Source organism: Nematostella vectensis, chromosome 1 (assembly GCF_932526225.1).
Source record: "Nematostella vectensis chromosome 1, jaNemVect1.1, whole genome shotgun sequence".
In the NCBI taxonomy this organism is placed as follows: domain Eukaryota; kingdom Metazoa; phylum Cnidaria; class Anthozoa; order Actiniaria; family Edwardsiidae; genus Nematostella; species Nematostella vectensis.
Window position 1 is genome coordinate 7,713,593 of NC_064034.1, and position 24,282 is coordinate 7,737,874.

At 39.5% G+C, this 24,282-nt stretch overlaps 3 protein-coding genes and 1 long non-coding RNA gene across 9 annotated transcripts in view; 1 reads left to right on the forward strand and 3 right to left on the reverse strand.

Annotated features, from left to right (window-relative positions):
• Nucleotides 1-6,871, forward strand: part of LOC116603922 (ankyrin repeat domain-containing protein 26) — a 34,906-nt gene extending 28,035 nt beyond the window's left edge. For all 5 annotated transcript variants that reach the window (XM_032365549.2, XM_032365552.2, XM_032365551.2 and 2 more), the window contains 16 exons: nucleotides 744-815; nucleotides 1,103-1,201; nucleotides 1,282-1,332; nucleotides 1,432-1,505; nucleotides 2,051-2,120; nucleotides 2,414-2,512; nucleotides 2,811-2,892; nucleotides 3,042-3,070; nucleotides 4,002-4,073; nucleotides 4,338-4,406; nucleotides 4,483-4,539; nucleotides 4,812-4,901; nucleotides 5,126-5,209; nucleotides 5,416-5,510; nucleotides 5,635-5,837; nucleotides 5,928-6,871. In XM_032365549.2, coding sequence (XP_032221440.2) covers nucleotides 744-815; nucleotides 1,103-1,201; nucleotides 1,282-1,332; nucleotides 1,432-1,505; nucleotides 2,051-2,120; nucleotides 2,414-2,512; nucleotides 2,811-2,892; nucleotides 3,042-3,070; nucleotides 4,002-4,073; nucleotides 4,338-4,406; nucleotides 4,483-4,539; nucleotides 4,812-4,901; nucleotides 5,126-5,209; nucleotides 5,416-5,510; nucleotides 5,635-5,837; nucleotides 5,928-6,058 — 1,377 coding nt within the window. In that variant the 3' untranslated portion in view covers nucleotides 6,059-6,871. The remainder of the gene's footprint in view (nucleotides 1-743; nucleotides 816-1,102; nucleotides 1,202-1,281; nucleotides 1,333-1,431; nucleotides 1,506-2,050; nucleotides 2,121-2,413; nucleotides 2,513-2,810; nucleotides 2,893-3,041; nucleotides 3,071-4,001; nucleotides 4,074-4,337; nucleotides 4,407-4,482; nucleotides 4,540-4,811; nucleotides 4,902-5,125; nucleotides 5,210-5,415; nucleotides 5,511-5,634; nucleotides 5,838-5,927) is intronic.
• LOC5520468 (AAC-rich mRNA clone AAC4 protein) lies at nucleotides 6,779-8,631 on the reverse strand. The gene has a single exon (XM_032365554.2). The coding sequence runs from the start codon at nucleotides 8,341-8,343 to the stop codon at nucleotides 7,624-7,626; it is 720 nt and encodes a 239-aa protein (XP_032221445.2). The 5' UTR covers nucleotides 8,344-8,631; the 3' UTR covers nucleotides 6,779-7,623.
• Nucleotides 8,632-11,145: 2,514 nt separating this feature from the next.
• LOC116603989 lies at nucleotides 11,146-15,146 on the reverse strand. Its single transcript, XR_004290855.2, has 2 exons — nucleotides 14,749-15,146; nucleotides 11,146-14,434 (listed from the first exon to the last, which is right to left on the reverse strand). It is a non-coding gene; the product is annotated as an uncharacterized LOC116603989 (long non-coding RNA).
• A 606-nt stretch (nucleotides 15,147-15,752) lies between these two features.
• LOC5520475 lies at nucleotides 15,753-20,674 on the reverse strand. 2 transcript variants are annotated; one of them, XM_032365715.2, is made up of 3 exons: nucleotides 19,422-20,674; nucleotides 17,316-17,854; nucleotides 15,753-16,959 (listed from the first exon to the last, which is right to left on the reverse strand). In XM_032365715.2, exons 1-3 carry the CDS (start codon nucleotides 19,743-19,745, stop codon nucleotides 15,882-15,884), a joined length of 1,941 nt encoding a protein of 646 aa, XP_032221606.1. In that variant the 5' UTR covers nucleotides 19,746-20,674; the 3' UTR covers nucleotides 15,753-15,881. The 2 variants fall into 2 exon arrangements, with proteins under 2 accessions (XP_032221606.1, XP_001640415.2); XM_001640365.3 differs by lacking the exon at nucleotides 19,422-20,674 and adding an exon at nucleotides 18,140-18,626.
• Between the last annotated feature and the right edge of the window lie 3,608 nt (nucleotides 20,675-24,282).

Consider the following 24,282-nt stretch of genomic DNA (forward strand, 5'->3'; position numbering starts at 1 on the left):
TGGTTTCTTTTGTGTTTTAATAGGGGACGGAGATTAACGATACCGCGGGAAATACGAACTCTAATTTATATTCTAGTTTTTGTCATCGCAAAAAGCACCAAATACAAAACTAAAAATGTCACAAGGAATTATTCGCTCAAAAAGCCTGTAATTTGGGAGAAATATAGTTAAACAATGGTTCTATCATTTGCGGGGTTTAGTAAGAATTTTAGTTTACGTCTGTCTTTAAAAGAAACTCTGTAAACAGACATTTTAAAAATTCCCATACGATTTCTGACAAAAAATGGGCCTTTTCTTGGCCCTTTTCCCCTACAGAACGATTTCTTGAAACCGGCTACTAACGGGCGCAAAACGTTCATTAATCCTTCATCTAATATTTGCGGGGTTTAGTGTTACTTTATTATGGCCCCAATAGAGTAGAAATTTAGTTCTATATACGACCTTATGCGCTTTTTGCCGGTTTTCTTTGTATTTCGCCTGTTCAATTAAGCATCAGATTCGAATAAGGCGCGCTGAGCCGCGTCACGTGACACAGTAAATGGCCGCACATTCTGCGCGATGGTATAATCTAGCCGTTAATTCCTGCTCCCATGTGACTTGTTGGGAACCTGTAGATGGTATTGTTTAGTGAGAATTCAGGAGAATAATAAATTATTTCCCCGGTCACGATCGTGTCGATGTAATGAAATTAAGGTATGTTTTCAATTATCTTTCAGTTTACCCTTTGCTTGTTTGTTTGCCAGGCACGCCAAAGCTTAGAAAGCATGTTGACGAACGTAAAGGCGTCGAATATACAGCTAGAAGAAAAATTACAGGTTTGTGATTGGCTAAAATTGGCTACAGGTTTGTTATTGGCTAAATCGTTACTTTACCGTGATATTGTCTTTCGTGAAAATAGTTTTTCCGTGACGTTAAGAACTTGTTGTTTCGTTATCGTGCATGTGCCTTCATCATCTTGTTGTGACGTACCGTTTATAGTGTCGTGACGTTATCGTGACAATGTCTTGCGTTACATTGGTCCTACTGCTTTGTTATGTTTTATAGCTTACACAGGGGTTACTTGATTTTTCATTTTGATATTTTTCTTTTTTTTATCATAAAGAACGAATCTATGAATCGAACACTACATGGAAGAGAGGCGGATGAGGCTAAAGAATTATGGGAAGCCGAAATGAAAGCAAGAACAAAACTAGGGACAAAGGTGACTCTAGCGGGCCTTAGTTCGTCATTCGTCAGTCCTAAGGACAAGAAAACCTAACATATTTGTTAAACATTTTGCAGATCGTTACAATAGAGAAGAAACTAGCTGAGGCCCAAGCGCAAATTGACGAGGTGAGATCCCTTTGTTTGAATGAAGTTTATGTGTGTGTGTGTGTTTTCAAATGGAAACGTTAATATATATTGTGAATCCGTGTATTTTTTTGGCATCAGGAAAAACGGAAAGTTCGAAAGGTTATGGAGATAAAGAAAGCCGTGGAGGCTAAACTTGAAGCTGCAGAAGACAGGTAAACTTATATTGTTTAATGCTCGTAGCATTACCAAAACTAAATGTTTACTTTTTTTTAACTATGGATCTTCTGCTGGGAGATTGTTCAAACAATATCAAATATCAATAACAAGTCTATGCATTTGCCATGATCTCGTAGTCGTACGAAAATCGTAAAGAGTAAGCAATATGTAATGGGGCACTGAGTAAGCTCGATAGGCGACTTGCGCTAAGAAATCACGCGACTTTTGAGTGGCAAGCTCACGCCAAAATACCCTCTGAAAAGGTTGCGGCCGTCACGACAGAGAGAGTGTCGAAAAAAAAAAACTTTAAATGAAAATAAGCTCTTTCTTACGTAGAAACTTTCCGGTTGATTTGTAAGCGCTGAATAAGTTGCTTTTTGTTGTAGTTATTTTGCGCCCACAAAAGCTGGATCGCCGCGAGAATTTTCCCTTCAAAAAGACAAGTGATTTCTAAGTGATGTCGCCCATCGTCAGACAATAACACATGACAATACGATTATATAGAGAGGAAATAATATAAAGATTTTTTTTTATCTTGAAGGTCTTCGAGGCAAAACAAAGAGTCAGTGGCGTTAAGGACACAGCTCAAGTCTTACAAGCGCAGATTAAAGGTATATTAACGATACTGTACCTCGGACGTTATAGCGATAGCATAATTCAGAAGGGGTGTGTTACAGTAAGAGTGGGACGCGCTAACTTAAATATAGCGGCATATACTTCGCATGTCAAAGTAATAGTCACTAACTATACACCTATTTCAGCATGCGCACTGATCTTTTGCCAGGTTTAATGGCTGTCTTCTTAAACCTGGTGACCAATGGTCATAATTATTAATATTATTAATTGCTAATAAATATGTTTTTGATAGTAAATAGTGTGAACTTTCTGTTCGTTTTATTGGTAGGAGTACGAGACATCCGAAAGTCGGATTCCTAAGCTGCGAACAGAGTTCGACCGAGAGCGCGAACTTCTGGAGCAACAGATCAACAATTACAGAAGACAGGTGAGCTTAAGATCTTAAAAGCCTTTTTTTTTTACACTGATCCATTAGTGAATTTAAATGGTGCAGCAAATGATGCTTTATTTAACAAGTAAAACACCAAATTTGGGCAGGAAAAGGGGGGATCTTTTTTTATACAACAAATGGTTTTCTTACATTACGATGTAGCTTTTTTGGGAGGCGCGCGCGCATGTGACGCCAAGAGTGCATGTTTCCTCTAATAACTCACGGACCCTTTACCAAAGGCGTGCGATTTACGAGTGTCGTTGTATTAATCCATTAATGGTGTATTTGTTTATAGATTGAAGAATTGTCTGATAGACTTCGTCAGGAGATGGAGACTCGCAATCGTATAGAATTAGCCAACAAACAGCAGCAACAAGGTACAATAACATTCGCTTATTTTAAATTACATCAGCATTGTTACCTACAGCTTATACAATTGCTATTACTCATTAAAAATAATCATTATCATTACGGTTATTACATATTCATGGGCCATTGATTTCTAATGACCCTCTTCGTTTTCCAGAATTATCCTCGGCCAAAGCAAGTGAAAAAGTAAGTTCCCACAGTGATATGTTAAACTGCTAAAGACAGTAGTTTTCAAGTGCGAATAATTACAAAGCACCTTGCCACTGCTTAGCATTGCTTGCCATCATTTTTTATACGATTGCTTATCATTGCTTAGTATTGCTTGCCATTGCTTATCATTGCTTGCCATCATTTCTTACGTTTGCTTATCATTGCTTGCCGCTAGCTATTGGTTGTAATTGCTTGCCATTGCTTAGTATTTCTTGCCATTGCTTAGTATTTTTTGCCATTGCTTTGTATTTTTTGCCATTGCTTGTCATTGCTTAGTATTTCTTGCCATTGCTTGTCATTGCTTATTATTGCTTGCCATTTCTTGCCATTGCTTAGTATTTCTTGCCATTGTTTGCCATTGCTTAGTATTTCTTGCCATTGCTTTTCATTGCTTAGCATTGCTTGCCATTGCTTATCATTGCTTAGTATTGCTTATCATTGCTTAGTATTGCTTAGTATTGCTTATCATTGCTTAGTATTGCTTATCATTGCTTAGTATTGCTTATCATTGCTTGCCATTGCTTAGCATTGCTTGTCATTGCTTAGCATTTCTTGTCATTGCTTATCATTGCTTATTATTACTTATCATTGACAAGTATTGCTTGCCATTGCTTATCATTTCTTGCCATTCTTATCATTGCTTGCCATTGGTTTAGTATTGCTTGCCATTTTTTGTCATTGCTTGCCATTACTTATCATTGCTTGCCATTACTTATCATTGCTTGCCATTGCTAAGTTTTGCTTGAGCAATGCCGGCGCTGTTTGCACACCATGTTAGGTAGGTACTGTTAGTTACTGTCAAGAAGATCGACAACATTTCTTTTGTCATTCTGTCAAGCAAGTGGTACCAGCTGTAGGCTGTTGTTGTCGCTGTTTGTTCGGGGCTTTAACCTCATGTTCGTTATAGGACATTGCGTATGAGAGGGAACGACTGTTCAAAGCTAATCGGCAGCTGGAAGAAGAAATAGAAAGTTTAAAGGTAAGGCCATTCTGAGTTATAAAGAATGTTGATTAGCCACCACTTTGTTACATTATTTTAACAATTATTACATTGTTTACTACTCAATCGAAACTGAGATGCTGTTAGTAACTTTGATGTTTTTGTAGTGACATCGTTAATAAAGTACACTATATATCTGTCTACTGTCATCGTACATGTTTCTTTGGAAATTCCCTCTCAATAGACCGTGGTTTTTTGTAAATAATTACAAATGGTCCAAAAAAAACTCCAATTTTGTTACAGAACTACTATGATCAAAATTATGTGGAAAAGGGTCAACTGGATGCTTACAAGAAAGAGCTCGATGCCAAGGTATGTTTTTCAAAGGATTTATGGATAATTATTGCTTATTCGCCTGTATTTTAACTAAACCTTCTCCTTTCTCTAGTCGAGATTTGAGATAAACCGCAAACTGGAAGAGGTCAACCAACATCTAGCAGACCAGGTACTGCTTGTAAAATTTATAGTTGCTTCTTAATGAATGGCGAATTGAAGTCATCAATGCCTTGCTAGCTAAGGGTGCTCGCATTTGTTTCTGCTGTTGACATTAAGCCGAGTGTATACCCAGCTTGCAAGCGTCGGTTGGTATCAGTGAAACCTGCCAAACTAGCGATATTTGCAGCCATCTTGGATTGGTGGAGAGTGGTGGGACCCAACATGACTGCATTTTAACCTTTGATGCTAAGCGATGTTCTTTATTAATATTTACTTTAACAGGCAGCATCAAGGGAAAAGTTAGAACTAATGCGAGAGCAGAACGCTGCGAAGACTCGTGCAGAGTTAGAGCAAACGATATCATCCTTGAAGGTCAGTGAGGCAATAAGATGTTCCCAACAACACAAGACACCTCAATTTTTTCTTTCAAACATATCACTTTCTATTATTTTAAGAAAAATCTTTAAAACAGAAAATTCCGTTTACGTACAAATGCGTAGAAAAACGTTTCTTCTATCGAATACAAAAGCTCAGTTCGTGAACTCCTATTATGTACAAAAAATATTCCTCTATTAATTACGCGCTTATGCATTCAGGATAAGCTGGCAAAAGCAAGCTCCGGTATGCACGAGTTCGAGACCCAAAAAGAGAGTATAGACATGGAGGCAAGGAGATATAAGGTGAGATTATCAAAAGAGAGTATAGACATGGAGGCAAGGAGATATAAGGTGAGATTATCAAAAGAGAGTATAGACATGGAGGCAAGGAGATATAAGGTGAGATTATCAGTATACCACCACAGCTACCAATGGCTAATGTTTATACTTAAAGATATTTTCAAAATATGTTTATTCTTAATTAAATTGATGGATGTCTTTTTTTCCAGGATTTATATGAAAACGAATTAAAAGCAAAAGACAAATTGACAAACAGGCTTGCGAGAGCCAACGAGAAAGTGGCTGAATCTAAGGCGCTTTTGAAGTAAGTTCTTCTGTAAAGACGTGCTTCCTTCTCCCTGTTTTGTAGCGCTATTGAAAGGGTGAGTGAGTGTTATAACCTGCCGAAAAAAAAAAAAAAATTAAAAAAACATCTTCCGCTCCTTTAGCATTGAGAGGTCACGACGCTTGCAGTCGGCTGACCGTGACACCGGGTTCACTCAAAGCCCAAAGTTCTCTATGGATCCGCTTAGCAGTATAATTGGTGGCTCACCTCGCAGCCCTGACCGGATGTACTCGCAGGGAGACGAAAACTTGATGCGAGCCGTCGAGAACGAGCTCAACAAGAGCATCAAGAGACACCTAGAGACCAGTAAGTGAAGCAGAAGCGAATTTCTCGATCTTTTGAAATCTCTTTCTAAGCGAGCACTCATCTATCTTATGACGTCATTTCTCTCCCCAGGCCCTGTCACGACAGACCTCGATATACGGTCGTCGCCCCTAGCAATCAGTGGCGGTGAAAGTCGGTACTCACCGCTTGCTAACTCGTCGAGACAGTACATGTCGGTGCTTAAGAAGAACTATTTTGTATAACAATGTTAAACAAACAATTCACTCTTAACATCAAACTAGAAATTCTCCTGTGTTATTCCATTCATTCCATGTATCAAAAGAGACATTTCCATTTCCATTCATTTCCGGCTTTTTGCCAGAAATTCTCTTTATTCACTCCCTGTATCAAACTAGTGATTTACTAGCAGTCACACTAAAAAAAAAATCCAGTTCCATTTGCTTCCTGCGTCCAACAAGGTGCTCCCTATTCATGTTATACGGAACGTCGGGGATCGATATTTTTTGCTCTTTCTTGCTCTTTATTCCGCTAATTAAATTTGAGATCAATTCGGACATATCTTGTTTATAATTAGGACTAGCAGAAAAGCATGCGAGAGTGCATGAGTTAAAGTAAGCTCAGTGTTACATGGAAGATATTTGTAGAATTAAAAACAAATGCATCCAACAAATTGGTATTGGTTAAGGTTGGCGTGGAATATCAGAACAGTGAAGTTTTATTCTGGCTGCAGAAACAAAGTTTTCTTTAGACAAGACTATTATGTAACACGCCTATTATACGTTTTTTTATATTCGACATTGGCATGGAAATGTGCAAAATCGCGATTAGTGTATTCATGCGTGGAAATGACTAAAGGAACTGTGTCGTTATTCATTTCATTCGTTGTTTCAATTGATGAGATATTTATATATTCTGTATATTCTGAATTTTAAGCATTATATCCCAACTGTAATTCAAAGCGATCGCTTTTAAAGATCTTTTATTTCTATGCATCAAATACATTATTTTTGTACAAAATGTTTATTAGAGAAGTATTAAAGAAAATTGCTAGTAAACTATCTGCTGTTTTTATCGGGATATTAATAGTGGGGCTGATTTTTTTTACATAAATTGTTTTGTATGCCTAATGAAATATGTATATACATATGCCCTAAAAGATAGGAAAATCACCAAAGTCTACTATTACGAAGTTTTAACCTCCACTCCCCCCCCCCCCCCCCCTTCCTCAGGGCTCCGTGGCCCGTATATTTATTTTAAGAAAAGATAGTGGCTATTTAACAGTTTCTGAGCCGCAGAAAACGGTAAGGGGGGGGGGGCATATCTTTTAAGAAGAGAAGATTTGTTTCTTTAATTAAGTTTAAAGATAAGATATTGTAACATTTCTGTCCCTCATTAAAAATATTAGTCTTGTCAAGCTTATATTTAGCGCTTATGCCATTTCAATTGAGGTGGATACGGGCCAAATATCTACCGAGAGCCTAAGGCTAAAGAGCCGGAATGGAAATGGTATAATTTTTTGAGTATATAAAACGAGCTTTAGAGCAATTTTTCTTTCCGGAAATACTTGCAAATAGGATGTTACACCCGCCATTTTGCTTGATTTCGGGCAGCAGGAAAATATCCACCTCCTAGGAGGTGTATATTGCATTTTATCCCGAGTTTCTCAACCAATCAAAATCGCTTGTCCTAGGTTGCGAGGCTCCCGAGTTTTATATACTAAAAACCTATGTACATACATGTTTCACATATACCTCTATACATACTGTTGCCTATATCAATTGCTATAATGCATTATTGATTGTGTGCTTCAGAAAATTTCCATTGCGTTGTGTGACACGGTCAGTAACACAACAGTGTTTGACTTAAGTTCACTCGGTACCAGTCTGTAAGCACGAGCCGTTACCTTAGCAACATCAGCAGACGCGGCCCAGACATGGAGAATTTGCTTGTGCCAGTGTTCCATGGTATTTCTACTAGAGGTTACGATCCCTTTCAACTTCTTACACAGCAAATAGGCCGCGTCTTCGGTGGTAAACTCGCCACGATATTTCATCGCTCTTGTCACCGAAACTCCGATCTTTAGACCAAAGATGTTGCACGTGTAGTCTGTTATTGAACCTCCTTCGGGGAAATAGAGAACTTCGAGCTCTGTTTTATCCAGCACAGCCCCGTAACATCTCTGCATCATTTCACAACTGAGGATTTCGCTGATCTCCGAGCTTCCACCAGCGTTTTTGGTGGACGCCATTCGAACTGCACCGGACGACAAATTCATGGCCTCCATACTTCGAAGCATCTCTATTTCCGTGATTATCAGACCCGATTTCTCATACACGCATAGCTTTTCGCGGAATTTTAAGAGGTTCCCAAGATTCAAAACAAAGTTTTCACCGATGTAAATTTGAGGTTTGAGCGAGAAAGTGAATTCTCGCGATTTTTGCGTTCGGTGTTTTCTCCGTTTCACAACATGATTTGTTTTAATGTCAGTTCGTGAAGAAGTTCTGATCTGTGTTATTGAAAACCCCATTCGTTTGAGTCTTTCTCGTTCTTGTCCTCATTTTCGTGTCCTAGAATCTAGTTAAGTTCTTGACGTGATATCGCTTTTTATATTGTTGTTGTGGTCTTGCTCCACGTTGCATCAGACTTTGCAATAAATCATTAAAATATTCGATTACTAATGTTTCCCAAAATAGATTGTAAAAGTAATGGTGTTGTATCTTCAAAACCCATTTGAAAGGCGGTTTTCCGTGCCTTAATGTTAGACCACCACAAAAAGAGCCTGCTTTTGAAAAACCAAGTTTCTGTAGTTTAGGGTTATTTGGAATTTATAGACCCTTTTTATTTTCGTATGGTAATTTTAGCCAAAATACGTCTAGTAAGGCCACTCTTGACTGCGTTGTTGCGTGACTTTCTCGTGACTGTGTGTTACGTGACGGTTACCGCGAACATCTGCCACGGTTTACCAAAGGAAGCCCAAGGTATACCTATCAAACTCTCCCACATTAGACGGGAGTCTAAGCTCTTCTCCCGCTCTTCCGCGTGGAGCACCAAATCTCCCGCATTTTACCGATTTTTATAGCCTCAGAAAAATTATTTTATAGAAAATCGACATTTTTGCCTATTTTCTGAAAAGGTTTAAATGAAAATATCTAAAAAAAAATAATTCTCTTGCGTAGCGCAATTTATTTACCCCCCCCCCCCCCCTCGTGAGATCTATAAGTGGATTTGTGCGAGAGCTTTCCGAACAGCAAACGCTGTACCTTCTTTATACCTAGGCGATGATTGGGCAAGAAAAACGAAAACAACTTTTAAGGCAAATATGTCTTAATATGTCGGGCAGAAAGTGAGATGGGTACAGTCTCTGAATGTTTATTTAACAGGGTGATGAAGCATCTGCCGTTGGTGTTCTTCTTTTGCTCAAGTCTGATTTGAGACGTCCCTGGGTTTCCGAGGATGGATTTGAGAGTTTTCTCCTCAAATTTCTAACCGCCATAATTGCTTAATTTTATTATAGGAAACTGATGTTTGACAACAGGTTGTTCAAATTGTTGGCGTATGTGCTATAATTACTAGCGCTCTTCGATGGGATACGAGCCCGAACGAACAGGTGTACCAAGTGAGGCGCTGTCTAGTTAAATATAGGTCACACTTTTAACCCTATTCAGACCGACCGGGGGGGGGGGGGGGGGCTTTTGAGGGCCCCAGCACCTTTGATCTGTAATAATTTTTGAACTAGTAGGGCTAGAGCATTGAAATTTTTTTCCTAAAATTTATCTGGGATCAGTTTCGTGTAAACAAAATTTTGATATGTGTACCCTGGTAACCATAGTAACCAAGTTTTGAGGCATAGGTTTAATGAAAATTAGGCAAAACGCTTTAAGTCGTTAAGATCAACTATTAATACGACGTGCTCAACGTAAATCCATTTCATTTAAACGTTTTATGCCAAGTTTTGAAAAAAATAGTCCAAGGCTAGTGAGAAAATGTTTTTTTCTCTGTGGCTAAAAGGGTTCAGAAATTAGGAGGCATATGACGATGTAGGAAGACTTTGAAAAGCAAGGGTCGTTTTCCCCCTTCTCGGCCGCCATTTTAGATTCCTTGAGACAAAGTCAATTTTTCCGCCCTGTCATCTGATTGGCTAATCCGTGCGTCTAAAAATAGCCTGATCCTAGGAAACGCCGTGACACTTATATAATACAGATGATTGCCCCTACTTATGAGCCCCTGTGTCACATAATTAGCTAAAATCCGCTGTTTTTTTTTTTTAACTAACATCTAAATTTGGCAAAATCCTGTTTATATTTCTCTATAAGTAGAGAAAAACATTTTTTGGTAAAGATATTTAAATTATTACATTAATTAAGAGTCCAGTTGCAAACTTATGCTATATTAAAGGTACCATGCCAATCAATGACGTCACAGATGTCATATATTGTTGTCATAGAAACAGTGTCACTAATAATATATGTCTACTGCAAGATTATCGAAAAAAGACATACAGAAATACACATCTAAAAAAACAGAAATATTGTCCGTTTCTGCTCCTTTTTAAAGGAGCAGAAAAATGACGTCACTTAAAAGTGACGTCATCGTCACTTTTGGAGAATATCGGTCGCTTTTTGAATACGAACTGATTATGTTCGTCAGAGGAAGCCTAAAAAAGCCCGGTCTGAATAGGGTTAAACCCATTGACTCCTGGCTATTTTTGACCTGAATTTTCCAAAAAAAAAACAAAACAGATACCTTCCCCCTATTTTAAGTTTTATACAGCCCGTCAAAGTCAAGCACCGCGCTGCACCTAGTCAGCGGTATCCTAGCTTTCTAATAGTGCTTTGCGGTCCCATTTTCAATCCCTTGTCGCTGTGCTGATGCGGGCACAAGCTGATGGTTGCATGTACTTTGCATCAAAAATACAGCTATGACCATATTGGGAGAGTGTCTCAGAACATCATGAAGTCTATTGGGGGCATAATTAAAATGCTGTACTCATGGATATTTGCAAGCGAAGCAGGCCTGTACCCAGGAGGGGGGGGGTGCAGGGGGTGCGAACCGAAGGTCCACTTTCGGTTCTCAATAGACGTGCTATTTGTAAACAAAGCTATAAAGCATAAGCTCTATCACGCTGGTATGTAGCCAAATCCGACAATGAACGTCCCGTGGAGATACGACGAAGGCATAAAAAAATTCCTTTTTGTTTTTTAGGGGGTGGTCAGATTTTTATCACAGAACTTACCCCCCCCCCCCCCCCCCCTCCTGCGCCGCCTGCAAAGGTGGATTCATGGTGATTTTTTTTAGCTTTGCCTGGATGAGAAAATAATGTTCTAATGAATCACCACGGCTCTTCTAAATGCTGTCTTTTCTTAAACCAAATTCATTCCAAAATTGTTTACATTAATCTGTTTAGAGACCGTTCCAACCGACCCAACCATTGAATCGAAGAAGAAGCTGGCTAAACTTTTATTTTTTATGACAACAGCCTTTAATATCTGCATACTTCCGTTCACACTATTCAATGTCTATATGGCTGCCGACCAACAGCCGAAGGGTAAAACCATATTCTTTCCCGGTAACTTGATGTCTTTTATCATCACCTCCACAGCATGCTCAACTCAATGTTCACTAAGTCACTGTTTACTCAGTAATCCGCCGTTAGAGGACAGACGAAAGCGAGCTTGAAGAATCCCATTCGAGTCTTTTAAATTTATTGCATTGAGTATCTGCCTGATGTTGGAAAAGGCTTAAATTGCATATTCAAAAAGCTTGCGAATTTATGTCAAAGTTGAGCCATATATATATAGCCATAGCTGAGACCTTCCCCATTGTGTGGATTTTGGCAATTCCCTTAGAATGAGAAATCTCGATATGAACATTAGGAGAATTTCAGAAACGTTGACAGCTAGCTGTTATAGGTGCGCTATTAGCTTTTTTTAAAGACAACTAGCTACGCTTGTATACTTATTGTGAATTTGGGTCTTGGACTAGAACATCTTCTGAGTGTAGCAAGAAGGGCATTCGCTGACTCGCCTTATGGCTGCGAAGAAATTATAGAAGATATTTGCCAAGCTATTTTTAGTGTGTCTGGAAGGAACATTTCGTTGACTCGCTCTTTGAGTGTGTCAGGATAAAATAATTATATGTTAAGGTAGCGTTTGACGTTCTTGATGTTTGTTTTTTTCTTGGAGAGGCGTGTTCCCTGTCGCATATGGGCGTGTGTCCTGCGGAGGTCTGGACATTCTTATTGGATGGACAGCCACACTGCTCTGCTTATAAAGGGGAGGCGGGCTGCTCCCGATGCTATGTCGGCGATTGATGAATCTTTGCTGTTGTCGACGAAGGTCATATCCGCACAAAGGGGAGCTTCGTTACAGCTACCGAAGTCAGACGGCAAAATAGCTGCACCTGCTACGCCTTGTACTTGAACCCGTTAGCGACTGACAGTTGAGAGTAATGTAAAGATTCGGAGCTTGCATGAACACGTAACGTATATCGTCGCGACGATGCCGGGTTGCATAAACACGTCCATCTGTCACAATCCAGATGACGCCAGTTTTGGGTAGGGAGCAGTTTGCGGTTTGGCGAGGTCTTTCTTAGCAACAGAGAAGGCGTATCACGAAGGTTGAGGGTCGTCTAGCAATGGTGTCGTCTAATGTGGCAAGAAGCGGCGAGCAGTTTGGAATAACGCGTGCGAGAACTTGCCCCTAATGACTTTAGGTTGCTGACTTTCTGAGGTGGAAAGCATCGGGAAATTGCTGCGACGCGATGTGGGCATGCATTTAGGGTTTCTTGGGACCACAACCAGTCGAGGATAGTTGTGGGTTAACGCTTGTGTTCGAAGCTGTGAGCAATCTGTAAGGAACTCAAGACTCTTTTCCAGTTGTCCCCTTTTCAGGAGATCACCAAGGAGGTACTCTGGAGGTAAGCTCCTCAATAGCTGATCGGGCGTAGATTCTGCTGCCAAATAAGAACGTAACCACTCCTCGATACTTCACGATTCCCGAGCGAGTGGGATTTGTTAAATGCCCTGGTAAAGTCAGTTGTAAAGATATGCTTCCATCTCCCAATAAGACGCACGGTCTAATCGTGGCGAGGAGCGAGGGATTGAGCTACTCGACGGACACACCAATGTCCTTAGGTCGTTTGAACAGCCCTATAGTTCTTCGAGTTCGTCCAAGTGCTGCTGGAGCTCCACAATTCGGACCTCGCGGATACTGGGAAAGACGACCCTTGCCCCGTGTTAACCATTGCTTCGAAAGGACCTGAGGCGCCATTAGAGCCCTTGATGTTTGGGTCAAAAACCTCGTCGAACTCCTTGAGAGTGTCTCGGAACTTTGCTAAAAAGCCCCTCAGACAGGAGGTGGTCTGTGTCGAGACGAGCGGCACTAAAGTAGCGGGTCGATGTAATTGTTGGTTGTAAGAAACGCCGCGAGGATGGAGTAGGTGTCAGCACCTGTTCCGTAGCACCAAACGGACAAACGATTGGTGTAAACTTGACAGAAGTGCTCGTCCCTTTTAAGCACTTTAGGATAAGCTTTCAGGTTGGGAATGCGATATTTTTTCATCGACACTGGTAGGTAACTACGGAAGGAGGGGATAAAAGGTGGGTAGCTTTTATCATGCGAGCACTCGGTGCGTCGGTGAGATTTGTAACGGACTGATCTTTACTAGTTACGCCTTTTTAGTATTGTACAATTGGTTCTTGTTGTGTTGGGCCCGCGAGATGTGTAACGGGCTGATCTTTACTAGTTACGCTTTTTTAGTATTGTACAATTGGTTCTTGTTCTGTTGGGCCCGCGAGATGTGTAACGGGCTGATCTCTACTAGTTACGCCTTTTTAGTATTGTACAATTGGTTCTTGTTGTGTTGGGCTCGCGAGATGTGTAACGGGCTGATCTTTACTAGTTACGCCGTTTTAGTATTGTACAATTGGTTCTTGTTGTGTTGGGCCCGCGAGATGTGTAACGGGCTGATCTTTACTAGTTACGCCGTTTTAGTATTGTACAATTGGTTCTTGTTGTGTTGGGCCCGCGAGATGTGTAACGGGCTGATCTTTACTAGTTACGCCTTTTTAGTATTGTACAATTGGTTCTTGTTGTGTTGGGCCCGCGAGATGTGTAACGGGCTGATCTTTACTAGTTACGCCGTTTTAGTATTGTACAATTGGTTCTTGTTGTGTTGGGCCCGCGAGATGTGTAAGAGGCTGATCTTGAACCGTTATGGGATTCTGATGACCAACCACCATCACCTCAAAATCTCGCGCCTGATTCTTTCTGAAGAACAGAGTTTCCCCTATCATCAAGACAGCACAAGCAACAACTGTGCAAGGCAGGAGAAGAAAAAGTCCCTTTAGGTGCTGAATCCAAAGCTGCTGTGACGATACCCGTGTAGTTGTCTTAGTTGGGCTTAAAAGCCACCTCTTTTGTAATTGATGGAAGTATTCATTCTTTCTATACTCTTGAAGTTTAGCTGAAATTTTCTCTTTCCAAGGGGAGCCCTTCGAAAAAGCGAACTCACCAGTTATAGTTCTTATCACGTCGCCAACAACACTATAATATTTGTTTGGTCGGAGGGCGGTGTAGTGCTCAAAGTACGGAGTGACGACACTAATTGCATCTAGCGTCCTAGAGAATTTTAGACAAAATAACGCATCACATTTTGGCGAAATATACCCGACGTTTTGGGGCATGGGGATCATCATCATCATCATCATCATCATCATCATCATCATCATCATCATCATCATCATCATCGTCGTCATCATCGTCGTCATCATCGTCGTCATCATCATCATCGTTGTCGTCGTCGTCGTCGTCATCATCATCATCATTATTATTATTATTATAAAAAAAGTATTATTTTTGGTATCCATAAAATCACGGTGTATCACGATACGGTCCTCCCAGCTTGTAAATAACATTCATGGATTTATTCTTACCCTTCATCAAGCATATCGTACTGTCCTGACTCGTCCCCCACTAAAATAGCACTTTCTCCAATTGCTGTGAGGAGTTTATCGTCGCTGTGTTTAAACATCAGCTCATCGTTTGTGCCTTGCTGTATTCCAAGGCGAAATCCGGAACTTGGATCTCGAAGCTGAAGAAGAAAAAACTGGTGGAGTTAGCAGCTTGATCGGATTAAGACATGCGCATGCGAAATGGGTGGAGTTAAAAGATTGTGAATAGGGTCAATCACGCCGTCATTTTACGTCCAGCTCAAGGGCATGTAAAACAAAGGATACGTTTCCACCGTAATCACAAGTAAGTTATAGATACAATCACATTTTGATACTGAAGTATCAGACTTCAAGTTTTCTTTCAAAAAGACCGTTGTATTTTCAAATGACAAACGAGTGGTTGAGCGCTACATTCTTTAAGATAAGGCATGGTAAGGTGATGATGTGGGTAGCAAAGTTACGATGGAATGGTGAGGCGTACTAATGAGGTTACTTGAGTTGAGGTAAGATGAGTGAGGATAAGATGTGATTATGTGATGAGCTAAGGATGAGCAAACGAGTGGTTGAGCGCTACATTCTTTAAGATAAAGCATGGTAAGGTGATGATGTGGGTAGCAATACGATGGAATGGTGAGGCGTAGTAATGAGGTTACTTGAGTTGAGGTAAGATGAGTGAAGATAGGATGTGATTAACGCCGCATTGTCACCAGTTTACTTCCGGTCGATTACGTAACAATATCCGATGATTTTTAACGGAAATCGCGAAAAATATTTCAAAATATTAAAAGCAGTGTGTTTATTGGAAGTTTCTTTTAAGGTTGTGATTGAAAATTTAGAGCGGATGGCCTGTTTAATATCTCGGATTTTAATAGATTCTTTTGTCTTTCAACGGTTGAGGTTTCCGTCGGACCTCCGGAAGTAAACTGGTGACGATACGGCTTTAAGTGATGAGCTAAGGATGAGCAAACGAGTGGTTGAGCGCTACATTCTTTAAGATAAGGCATGGTAAGGTGATGATGTGGGTAGCAAAGTTACGATGGAATGGTGAGGCGTAGTAATGAGGTTACTTGAGTTGGGGTAAGATGAGTGAAGATAGGATGTGATTAAGTGATGAGCTAAGGATAAGCATAGGGTGAGTCAGGGTGAGCTGCGGTAAGGTGTGCTGGGAGTATCTTATTTCGTACTGAATGGGATGTGATGAGACTTGCCTTTGGATCACGTATGCCCGTTATTGGAAATTTAACTTTTACTTCCATCAAGGACACCATTAGATTTGCGGTGTAGGTAGAAATTAAAACCAGAGTCCCAAAGGAGAACACGGCATAGGTGAACCTTGCACTGGGGCTGCGCGCTGTCACGTCGTCAAGGTTGATCTTAAACACGGTGCTGGAGAGATACGAGAAACTGTCGCGCAGAGTGAACACTTGGAAGTGATGCTTGTGGCCATAGGGACTGTACTTGTCGATGAGCCAAACGACAATGACCAGAATAACACTTGCAGCTCCAAATGTGATCCATAAGGTAGTACTGAACGGCTTCGTGAACCCGAACCAGTCGTGCGACGTATAAGAGCTTTTTACAGCCATCACGATGACTCGGTCGTGATACATAAGAGGGACATTCGAATAATCAATCACTTCTTCTCTTGCAAGAGACAATTCTAAACTAGTGAGAGCAAGCTCAGCCTTGCCGTCAATCAAATCCCCGATCATTCCACACCACCTTTTCGAATTCCTGTCATAAACACCGTATTTTCCGTCTTCGACAATGTAGACTTCAGCCTTAAAGTCCAAGTCCCTCTCCAAGCTTATGAGAATATCAATAACAAATCCTTTGCAGCAAAAATGCTTTGCTCGAGTGATTGTCGCATTATTGTCATCCATCTCTTGGCTAAACATTGTACACATATGCGATAGGATGCACTCATTGGATGATTCAACTTCATAAACGCTTTTAAAGCAAAGTACGTCCAGTATTACAACAACACAGAGTGCATTAGGATCCTTGCACTTCAGCTTTGGCCTCAGCAGGTTATTAAACATTTCTACTTTGCCCCCGGCCACCATGCCGACATTTTCGACACCTTGGCTGAATGGCAACAACTTATCTATTATGAATTCCGTGTTTGCTTGATCTCCAACAGGTGAAAGCTGAATGTTGATTTGTTTAAGTAGTTTCTCGGCGCCCTCCAAGCTATTTGAAATATAGACACATGGATAAAATTGGTGGGACCTTCAACAATAGCTAAATAATTGATGATGGTGATCATGTATTGTGTTGTGTTGTGTTGTGTTGTGTTGTGTTGTGTTGTGTTGTGTTGTGTTGTGTTGTGTTGTGTTGTGTTGTGTTGTATTGTATTGTGTTGTGTTGTGTTGTGTTGTGTTGTGTTGTGTTGTTTTGTGTTGTGTGACAACCCTGGTTATTTTGCTGACAACCCTTGTCTGTTCGACACGTTTTATTTTCTTCAAAGCGTTTTGCCTGCCTGACTTCTAACAATTCCGCATCCAATGAGAACATGCTTCAGGTTGAAAACGACTGTAATGACTCACCGATGAAATAATGACAAATTGTTTTGATCCGTTCCAACAAAGCAATCGTGCGTCTTGTTCTTCGAGGACTTTATCACCGTTGCATCCGTTAGTCTTATCGCATCGCTTGTTAGAGCGTCCATGTAACCCTCCATTTTGAAAAGTAGAACATCGCTCCTTTTGGACTCCAGTCCCAGTCCCTCCTCACTTCCGTCGCCGACTATAACAGCCTTCACGTGTGAATGAAAATTGTATACGGCGTCCCTTAGGGCCCTATCCTTGGCTATGATAGAGCTGTCTAGGAACACAACCAGCACAAAATCTTTGTTAGAATCAATCTTTTGGAGGGAATTGTTCAGATTGTTTTCAAAATCTCCAGCGATGGCCGAGTAGATGGTGTTAAGAGTTAGCTTTGTCGTCAGCAGCTCGGGTAGTATGCTGTTTGTCTGTGTCAGAGTCCCGAGAAGAAACACATGCGTAGCTGAAGACTTGTCCGCCATTTGCGAGATAATGCTGGACACCGCGACAGGCGAAGCGCCGAGTGTGACGTATGGATGAGCCTTGGAAGTTACATTAATATTAATGCATAACGTCAGAGCAGTGAACACGGAGTGGTAGTGTAAGTACACAAGGGCAATTACACTACTAGTCCCTCCCTTAAGATTAATAAATCTATTTAGAAGTCTTATAAAGGCAATAATTTGGCCACGGGAATTAGGATACTTTGTCAGTGATTTCTGTATAAAATAAACAAAAATGAATTGTCAGCTATTTCTTTATAAAATAAAAAAATGTGAGTTCCCAATTCGTGTTGAATATTTAACTAAGCGAGAAATATTTCTAACCTTATAATCGAAATGTCTCCGGCCTTCTGAGTTAGCGAAATCCTTTTTGGTTGCCTCTTGTTATATTTCTATTTCTCTTGTTGAAAAACCCTAGCGATCGTTGTTTTCAAGTCTCGAAACGTTTGAAAGGTACCGTGTAACCATAGCCTCTTTAGTGACAAGCCCGAGCCCTCTCCGAACCTAACTTCGTATTTAGGTTCTATATAAAATAAGAAGAGAGTGAGACAACGCTCGTATTGTTTGATTGTTCGAAAACCTGCCTAGTTACGGCCAATGTTGTGATGTTGGTATGTGACATGATTGAAGAGTGACAGCTTACTTTCTATTTGAACTTATCTCGCCGTCGACACACGCTCGGCCATGCGACAGTACCGTTCAAATGTTTCGAGACTTGAAAACAACGATCGCTAGGGTTTTTAGACAAGAGAAATAGAAATATAACAAGAGGCAACCAAAAAGGATTTCGCTAACTCAGGAGGCCGGAGACATTTCGGTTACAAGTTTAGAAATATTTTATCGCTTAGTTAAATATTCAACACAAATTGGGGATTCATTTTTGTTTATTTTATAAAGAAATCGCTGGCAAAGTATCTTAATTCCCGTGGTCGTTGTGTCTCTTGTCTGCTCTGTCTGGCGCTGTCTCATTGGTTAGCGGTCTAACGGCTGTCGTGTCGACTGTGATTTGGGAGCCGAGCTCCCTGTGGAGACTAGGAGCAATTCGGTATCGCCCTAAATAATTTTGTTTCTTCCTCTTTTTCATTTCTCTTAATTGTCATTTTTTGGCTGTTTCTTTTTGTCGTTTTCTCAGTCTACTTCTATTTGAAAATAGAAGGAACATTTATCTGACTTATCGACAGCTGGATCTTCGAGCATGACTTATCGACAGAGTTTAGTCTTTGTCAATATTTGGTTAACAAAAGAGCCACAATAGTCCAGAATTTTATCAAGAGTATCAACATTGAAACAATAAAATGATCTTAAATCATATTAGAAGATTGATTTTTATCACTTCCATAAAGAACCCTAATACAGAATTGTTGAAGAAAAAATAAAATGCCTTAATTACTACAAATCAAGAATACTAAGTTATTGGCTTCAATAGTCCAAAAAATAAAAATAGCAAAATAGCTATCCTTCGCTTTTAGGGGAAACATATCAATCGATTATTTTCCTTTAGGTCTTGGGTTAAGATATGTCAATATAGATTTTTTTCAGAATGTCTTGCGTATGATAAACTTGTCAAAATGTTAGTAACATTTATATTGACACTTCAACTTCTTACCTGAAGGCTTGTTTTGGCGAGCGTCTCCCCAATACAGATAAATGGCATCGAGAAAACTCGGGCCAAATCCACAAAAAAATGATCAAGTTTGTTTCGAAGACATCCAATTATAACAGTATCTTTCTGGCTTCCACAAAACACTTTCAAGTAATTTTCAAAACTTGCATTTTTTGCCGAGATTATGTTAATGTTAACCTTGGTGTTGGGGAAAATACTCAATATATTCTGAGCTGGAAAGTATTCCTCACTTAGGATGATATAGTTTTTCTGTTTTTCCTGTTGCATCGAAAAGAGCAGAAATACCAAATTACTAAGAGCGAACATTTTTGCAACGCTTGAAACCCTGCAGTCGCACCAAATGTCCCGGCTAGGTAACGTATAAATGTTTAAACGGTGCAAAAAAGTTTGTTTTAAGTGTCTTAATTAAATGACTGATGAAATGCCCTAATGCTTTTACGATTATTTTTCGCCCCACAATTACGAATAAAGTATTCATAAAGGATGCTTTTCCACAGTTATCAGGATAATCGAGAAATAACTTTAAAGAAGCAAATGAAATGGAACCGTTTTAGCTTTTTGATTAAGACAACTATTTTGTTAACCAAAATGAAAACGTTTCTAATGTTAATTAACCGTTGTTAATTACATTTAGAAATGTCTAGCTTGGCAGCGTGCAATAATAGCAAGGACGGTACCGCACTTGGCGAAGCAATTGGAACTATCCCAAGTGGAATCATGCGTAACAGCCACTAGTAGAACAATGACCATCTAGCCATACTACTTATTAACCGAGCGCGAAGTCCGTACTGAGAAATCTCATCCCGCGGGTTTTTTGTACAGTGTGTTGCCCCAATTACGGACGGTTTTTCCACTTTTCAGCCTTTTCTATCTCTTCTATCTAGCAATAAAAAGAACACTTTCGATATTTTGCCAGAAACAAGATTGGACCAAATAAAATATTTCACTTTTTTTTTAAGTTTAGGGCGCCGTGCTCGAAAAGTATGTGTCACTGGTTTGCACTAATCCCGGTCAACTGGCCCCAATTCCGGACACGAATTTCAGGGACGATTTTCGTAACTTCCCCCATATATTTCCAATGCTTATAAAATTAGAATAAGAATTTATCTTATTTATCAAAGCCATCTTTAATAATGTGGATCTACGAAGAGTATTTTAGGAATTGTTTACTTGATAATTGCGCGCTCTCTAAATCACAAATTCATCGCTTGAATCCGTAGACTTTCGTCGAAAAAATAATCATGAAATTTGGCATATAACAATAATCTTATTAAGTTTTACTGATTCAACCACGGGAATTAGGATACTCTGTCAGCGATTTCCTAATAAAAAATAAACAAAAATGCATTTCCAATTTGTGGTGAATATTTATTATTAATTATTTAAATATCTCTAACCTTTGTGCGAAATGTTTCCTGCCTCCCGATTCAGCGAAATCCTTTCTCGTTATATTTCTATTTTTCTTGTCTAAAAACCCACGCGATCGTTGTTTTTAACTCTCGAAACATTTGATTGGTACTGAGTAACCATAGCCTCTTGAGTGTTCGTGACTAGCCCGAACGCTCTTCGAACCTAATTTCTTTTTAATTTTTTATATAGATATTTTATTCGCTGAATACAATATTCAACACAAATTCGGAAGGCATTTTTTGTTATTTTATTAAGAAATCGCTTACAAAGTATCCTAACTCCCGTGGTTAAACGTATCGGCGTTTGTACTTTACTTACTTCTGAATAGGTTCCCCAAAAAAATGACTCTAAAAGGTCACATTCAAAATAATTATTGTAACATGATGATAAAATCATCAAGAAAGAAACTTATATCCCGGACGTGCTTGAAAGGCGGTAATTTATACTTTTGGCTGTCTACATAGCCTTGAGAATGTGTTTAGAAAGTTTGACGAACTAAACATTTGTAACATTTTTGCCAGCTGCTAATAATGTTTTTGCGAGTGAATGATTGCACAAATTGACACAATGTTTTTATGTACCCAAATCCCTCCAAAATGTTGTTTAAATGCAAAAACTAATTCCCATTATCTTTTGAAACATATTCCAATAAGCAGTCTATTTGTGTCCGTGTTTAGGCACACTTCGTGAACAACAACTGTAAATTTTCAAAACGCTTTCATTCTTCTAAATTAGTAGCGAGATTAAAGAACTTCTATTCTATTGTAAAAGTATTTTACAGTGCTTCATTCCCACCAAAAAAGTTGTTATTTTTCTTAACTCTAATTTACCAGAAGGAGTGGTTTATGTAAAGCGTTAAATTCACTGCACCGTTAACTTTCAATCTACGCGCACAAAAGTTTGACTCAGCTTCAGATAAACCATACAGACCGAGGCCGCAGACCGAGGTCTGTGCACAAAGACCAAGGGCTGAGATTTCTCAGTACGGACCGAGCAAGCGAGGTTGATAGGTTATTTTTTATATGGCTTTTTTTAAATTTTTGTACGAGAAGGAAAACTTATGCTGCTGAAGTAAAAGAAGGAACCTTTTCTGGATTTACAAGACACGAATGCTCAACTCCAAAGCTCCAAATAACGAGTCGATTTGTAAAATGACCATCGAAAATTGCTTTTTACTCCGATTTTACCGAACTTCACATGAAAAGATCATTTCTTTTATGTGATTTAATTTAGATTAGTTGTGTTTACGGAAAATCGTCTTCAAACTCCCTCAATTTATCGGCCATAATGATTGCAACCTACCTAATACCTAAAACCTGTGACCCCAAAAGCTACGACTCCCCAAAAATTGCAGTTATCATTTAGTTCACCTTGTTTCTTAAATGGCTACACAGCGCGAAAGTTTCAAAAATTTTGTTGTGCTTTTCAACAAAGAAATATTCTCATTTGCACGCGCCAATGAACAAACCATCGTCGTTATTTGTCCCATTGAAAATTGTAGTTTCACTCATTTTTCAGACACGCTCCTTTGCCCGAAAAATTATCACGAAAACTCTCCCGGTAACCTAACAGACCCGGTAATTACCGGTAATTTAGAGAAACGCCCACAGAAAAGTTTTCGAACACCCTGTCGAGGAAGAGCGTTTATCAAACCAAAGCTTTAGCGTTCGCTGCTGAATACGGGTTCCCGACAAGTAAATTATAATTTCCAAAGTTTATGAATAGATTGGCCAAATAGTTATTGAAATCCTGGTTTTGTTGATGTCTGTAGAGAACTTGCAAACCCTAACATTGTGTGGCATTTCTCGTAAGAAAGACAAAGAACAAGTAAATAAAGTCTCATTTTGTAGAAAAGAACTCGGACGGTACAAAATGCATGTTGCAGGTCAGATGCAGGGTCAGGTCGAATTAAGGTCGGGTGCAGGTCGGATTCAGGTCGGGTGCAGGTCGGATTAAGGTCGGGTGCAGGTCGGGTGCAGGTTGAGTACAAAATGCAGGTCGGGCGATTTTTCCTTGTTTTTCTTTCTCTATTTCATTCAATTTCTACGGCTCACGTGACGCGTTCAAATATTGAATACTCAGATTCTCGTTTATTACTAAGCAATCACGTGACCGTGGGAAATTACGAATATCTCGCCAGCGATTTGCTGTTCATCAACCAAACTTGGGTCAAGTAATGTATAACGGTAGATGGACAAGTCATCAATTATAACGTCACGTGATCTGTGACTTCATCACCTATAACTTTTTTTTTACTTGTCCACATGTTTTACCCTCCGCTACTTGTGTTTCCAGATGGTCGTTTCTTAATACGCTGATAAAGTCAGAAACCTGGAAAGTCACCCCCAGGTAAAAATTTCGGGTGTTTCTTCAAAAATCTTAATTGCCCGCTAACTTACGGGAAATCGCTTCATCTTCTAGTTTTGTCGAGTTTTCATCACAGAGAAAACCATTCCACTGCCCGATAAAAAGTTGGCCAATCAAGGCTAGCATCATTTTATGGGATTTACTTCCAACCAATCAGGTTTCATCTCTATCCAATGATTTGACATTTAGCTGTCACAGTGCGCCTAAAAATATAAACAGTTTTTTGAAATTATTAGAAGTTTTTTTTTCGGAGGGTACAAAATGCAGGTTTCAGGTCAGATGCAGGTTGAGTACAAAATGCAGGTCAGTTGATTTTACTGTTTTTTTTTTCTTTCTCTGTTTCATTCAATTTCTACGGCTCACGTGACGCGTTAAAATATTGAATACTTAGATTCTCGTTTATTTATAACTTTGTTCGCTTGTAAGGATCACTGATTCCACATGAAACTTTCACGCTGTGTAGCCATTTTGGGAAACAAGGTAGGCTTAATAATAACAGCAATATTTTGGGGGTCGTTGCTTTTGGGGTCACAGGTTTTAGGTTTTTGGTTTTAGGTTTTAGGTCTTTGTTTTGTAGACACCCTTGCAACGTGCGCGACAATTTCAAGTTTGCTGAAATTTTATTTGGGAAAAAACAAAGTAGCAAATCGTCTCTTTATACGAGGAATAAAGGCAAACCACTTGAGGAATTTACCTGCATAATGTATCTTCATTCAAGAGAAGTATTTTTGTGAATATATCTTACTGTCAGTGGAGAATTCAAGTGAAAGTAACATCTCTACGATCAATTCGAGTGGAAAGCGACGATCAATTGAGATTAAATTATTTCACAAAATTGTTGGTAAAAAGTCAGAGGATGTCCTAATTCGAAATTCTACATTTGTGGATGATTCACAAAGCATTGTGTTGAAATACGAACTGGATTTCACTGAATGGTCATTGCGAACAAAATCTTCACGAACATCAGCGAAATTGTCAAAAGCAACTGTAAAGGTAAACAAAGTTGTAAATTATATTGAGGAAAAAATAAATAAGATAAATAAGCTTACGTAATAAAACTCACTTT

Bases quoted from the DNA above. Each gene is read 5' to 3' on its own strand.
- LOC5520468 (XM_032365554.2), bottom strand. From the start codon at position 8,343: ATGGGGTTTTCAATAACACAGATCAGAACTTCTTCACGAACTGACATT.
- LOC5520475 (XM_032365715.2), bottom strand. From the start codon at position 19,745: ATGTTCGCTCTTAGTAATTTGGTATTTCTGCTCTTTTCGATGCAACAG. The intron at 17,855-19,421 runs GTAAGAAGTTGA...GTAACTTCCAAG, and splicing joins TCGCCAAAACAAGCCTTCAG to GCTCATCCATACGTCACACT. The intron at 16,960-17,315 runs GTGAGTCATTAC...TATTTCAAATAG, and splicing joins AATTTGTCATTATTTCATCG to CTTGGAGGGCGCCGAGAAAC.